This window comes from Macrotis lagotis, chromosome 1, assembly GCF_037893015.1.
Source record: "Macrotis lagotis isolate mMagLag1 chromosome 1, bilby.v1.9.chrom.fasta, whole genome shotgun sequence".
NCBI classification, from domain to species: Eukaryota; Metazoa; Chordata; class Mammalia; order Peramelemorphia; family Peramelidae; genus Macrotis; species Macrotis lagotis.
Genome location: NC_133658.1, coordinates 839,995,329 through 839,998,534, shown reverse-complemented (window position 1 = coordinate 839,998,534; position 3,206 = coordinate 839,995,329). Strand labels below are relative to the sequence as shown.

Sequence of the window (3,206 nt, the reverse complement as noted above, 5' to 3'; positions counted from 1 at the left end):
TCTGTTGACTCTTTAGTTGTGAATATGACCACTAGCCACTAGTTGTGACTATGAGCAAGACACTTAACCGCTGTTTGCTTTTGTTTCCTCAGCTCTGAAATGGCAAACCATCCCTGTACCTTTAATAAGAAAATTCCATAGTTGTCATGAAGGATCAAATGCAACTGAAAAGATCAACAACATAAAACATCCAATTTGAAGATTTTATGATTTTTTTTCTTAAATAGGAACCTCTACTATTCTATGTCAGGGAAATTCAGGTTGTGGACATCAGGGAATTTCAAGTTGCAAATGTCAGATTAACCAGAGTTGTGAGTCTATGAAAAAATAATATTAAAGCAAAGAACTTTAGTAATAATATCTCTTTTTTATATTCATAAACACGCTAGGATGCAAATTCTATTATCATCCCCATTTTATAGATGAGAAAATTGAAGAAGGCATGGTATAAGTGACTTGCCCTATAGCACACAAGCCAGTTCTTTATTACTCCAGGTCCAGGACTCTATCCACTTTGCACCAAGATAATAATATTCATCATTTATATTTCATTTTACATTTTACAAATTACTTTATAAATTTTATCTCGTTTGATCCTCACAACTCTGAGGGATTTTTTTATTAATAATCCCATTTTATAAATGAGATAACTGAAGGTATGAGAGTTTGAGATGCCCAGCGTCTGAGATAACATTTGAACTTAGATTGTTCTAAATGACTAATTCATCTTGCTTTTCAATTGACTGCTCTTATAGACTCAAGGTAGTTACCAAATATGTGGAAGGAGATCAGCGAAGAATGTTTTAAGTTCCACTGATGCTGGTATTTATTTAATTGTAGTGTCCTGGTATACTCAGAAATCAATGGAGCATGTTTAAAGGACAAATCACAGAAAACAAATTAAGACTACATCCTAAAGTCAGAGATTTTTCATCCATACAGTTATTAAACTTATTTGTCTTCCTTGGCTCTTTTATCATTTTGCATGATTAAATAAGGCTTCTTCCTATCAGATACACACCACAGTGTGCAATGACTATGAGTATTATTCTATAGGAGATATTTTTAGGAAGATTCATATAATAAACAAGAAATACATCTACATTAATTACTGCATTTTACAAATAACAAAACTAAATTTCAGATAGAGTGACTTGTCTGAGGTATATAGGAATACAATTGAAGATCCAGGTTTGTACTGCAAATTGACTGCTCTTTCCACTGTCTAATGCAGCTATATTTAATAGATATATCTGTTCAGGGACTGAGAGTCTAGTCTATCAGAACCTGCATCAATTAAACTCTCAATAAAAATTACCTTTGATGCTATCTGATTAGAAATCCTGTAACATATTCTATACCAAAATGTCTTTCAAAATATTTCCTTCTTTAATGTCTGCAGTTCAGTATTAGGGAAATAGGATTCATATTCCTCCCTATAGACATGATAAATTAATGACAATGAAAATATTGGTTATGATATTGATATGATAAATTATGGTATTTTTCTATCATACTCATTTGTGGATCAGAACAGTGGGACCTAGTGACTCTTCCTCTTTCTTTCTAGGAAAGAAATCTATTCAACCAGTACGATGTCTGTCTTCAATAACTCTGCCCTTTATCCTCAGTTCCTTTTAACAGGCTTCCAAGGATTGGAGGCCAAGTATGGTTTGATCTCCCTCCCCATCTGCCTGATATACATCATTTCCATTGCAGGAAACATCACCATCCTCTTCATCATTCGGACAGAGCCTTCACTTCACCAGCCCATGTACTACTTTCTATCCATGTTGGCCCTGACAGACCTGGGTCTGTCTATTGTGACCCTGCCCACTATGTTTAGTGTCTTTTGGTTCCATGCCCGGAACATCTCCTTCATTGCCTGTTCAGTCCAAATGTACTTCATCCATGTGTTTTCCATCATTGAGTCAGCTGTGTTGCTGGCTATGGCATTTGACCGTGTTGTGGCTATTCGGGAGCCATTACGCTATTCTGCCATCCTCACTAACAATGTAATTATTAGGATTGGACTAGCCAGTGCCGGAAGAGCCCTTATACTGGTCTTCCCAGTTCCTTTCCTCTTGAAAAGGTTGCAATTTCATACTTTCAATACTCTCTCCTACCCTTTCTGTCTGCACCAGGATCTCATCAAACTCACAGTGTCTAGTCGGAGGATCAGCAGTATCTATGGCCTTATGGTGGTCATTTCCTCCATGGGACTAGACTCAGTATTGCTTCTGCTGTCCTATATACTCATCCTAGTCACAGTACTGAGTGTTGCCTCCAAAGCAGAGCGTCTCAAAGCTCTCAACACCTGTATCTCCCATATTTGTGCTGTACTTACTTTCTATACACCCATGATTGGGTTGTCAATGATCCGTCGCTATGGTCAAAATGCCTCCCCAATGGTCCATGTGTTGATGGCTGATGTGTACTTGCTTGTCCCACCACTTATGAATCCTATAGTGTATAGTGTCAAGACCAAGCAGATTCGTCTGCGTATCCTCAAGAAATTCAAGATGCAAAAAGGATAATGACCTCAACATCACTTTTCTTTTTTGATATAGTATTTTATTTTCCTCCAAATACATGTAAAAAAAATTTAATATTCATTTTTAAAGTTTTAGCTTTCAAATTCTCTCTCTTCTTCCCTCTCAACCCCAGATCCTGTAAAGCTTACCCCCTCCCTCATTGAGGAAGCAAACAATTCAATATGGCTTATTCATGTGTAGTTATGCAAAATGTTTCCATTATTGTCATATTGTGAAAGAAAATATAGGAAAAAATCATGAAGAAAAAAAAGTAAAACAGTATGCTTCAATCTGTATTAAGACATCATCAATTATTTCCCTGGAGATAGATAGCATTTTTCATCATAAATCCTTCAGAGTTGTCTTGGATCATTGTATTGCTGAGATAGCTAAGTCATTCACAGCTGATCATTTTATCATATTGCTGTTATTTTGTACTCAGCTCATTTCACTATGTATCAGCTCATTGAAGTTGTTCCAGGTTTTTCTGAAAGCATCTTGACCATCACTTTTCATAGCAAAAGAGTATTTCATCATAATCATACCACAATTTGTTCAACCATTCCCCAACTGATGGGCAACCCTTCAATTTCTAATCTTTTGTCACTACAAAAAAAAACTGCTATAAATATTTTTATACATATAGGTCATTTGCATTTTTTATTTTTATGT

At 35.7% G+C, this 3,206-nt stretch overlaps 1 protein-coding gene across 1 annotated transcript; it reads left to right on the top strand.

The window, feature by feature from the left end:
* Positions 1 to 1,595: 1,595 nt before the first annotated feature.
* On the top strand, positions 1,596 to 2,537 carry LOC141489374 (olfactory receptor 51G2-like). Its single transcript, XM_074190039.1, has one exon. The coding sequence runs from the start codon at positions 1,596 to 1,598 to the stop codon at positions 2,535 to 2,537; it is 942 nt and encodes a 313-aa protein (XP_074046140.1).
* Positions 2,538 to 3,206: the final 669 nt, after the last annotated feature.

Bases quoted from the DNA above. Each gene is read 5' to 3' on its own strand.
- LOC141489374 (XM_074190039.1), top strand. From the start codon at position 1,596: ATGTCTGTCTTCAATAACTCTGCCCTTTATCCTCAGTTCCTTTTAACA.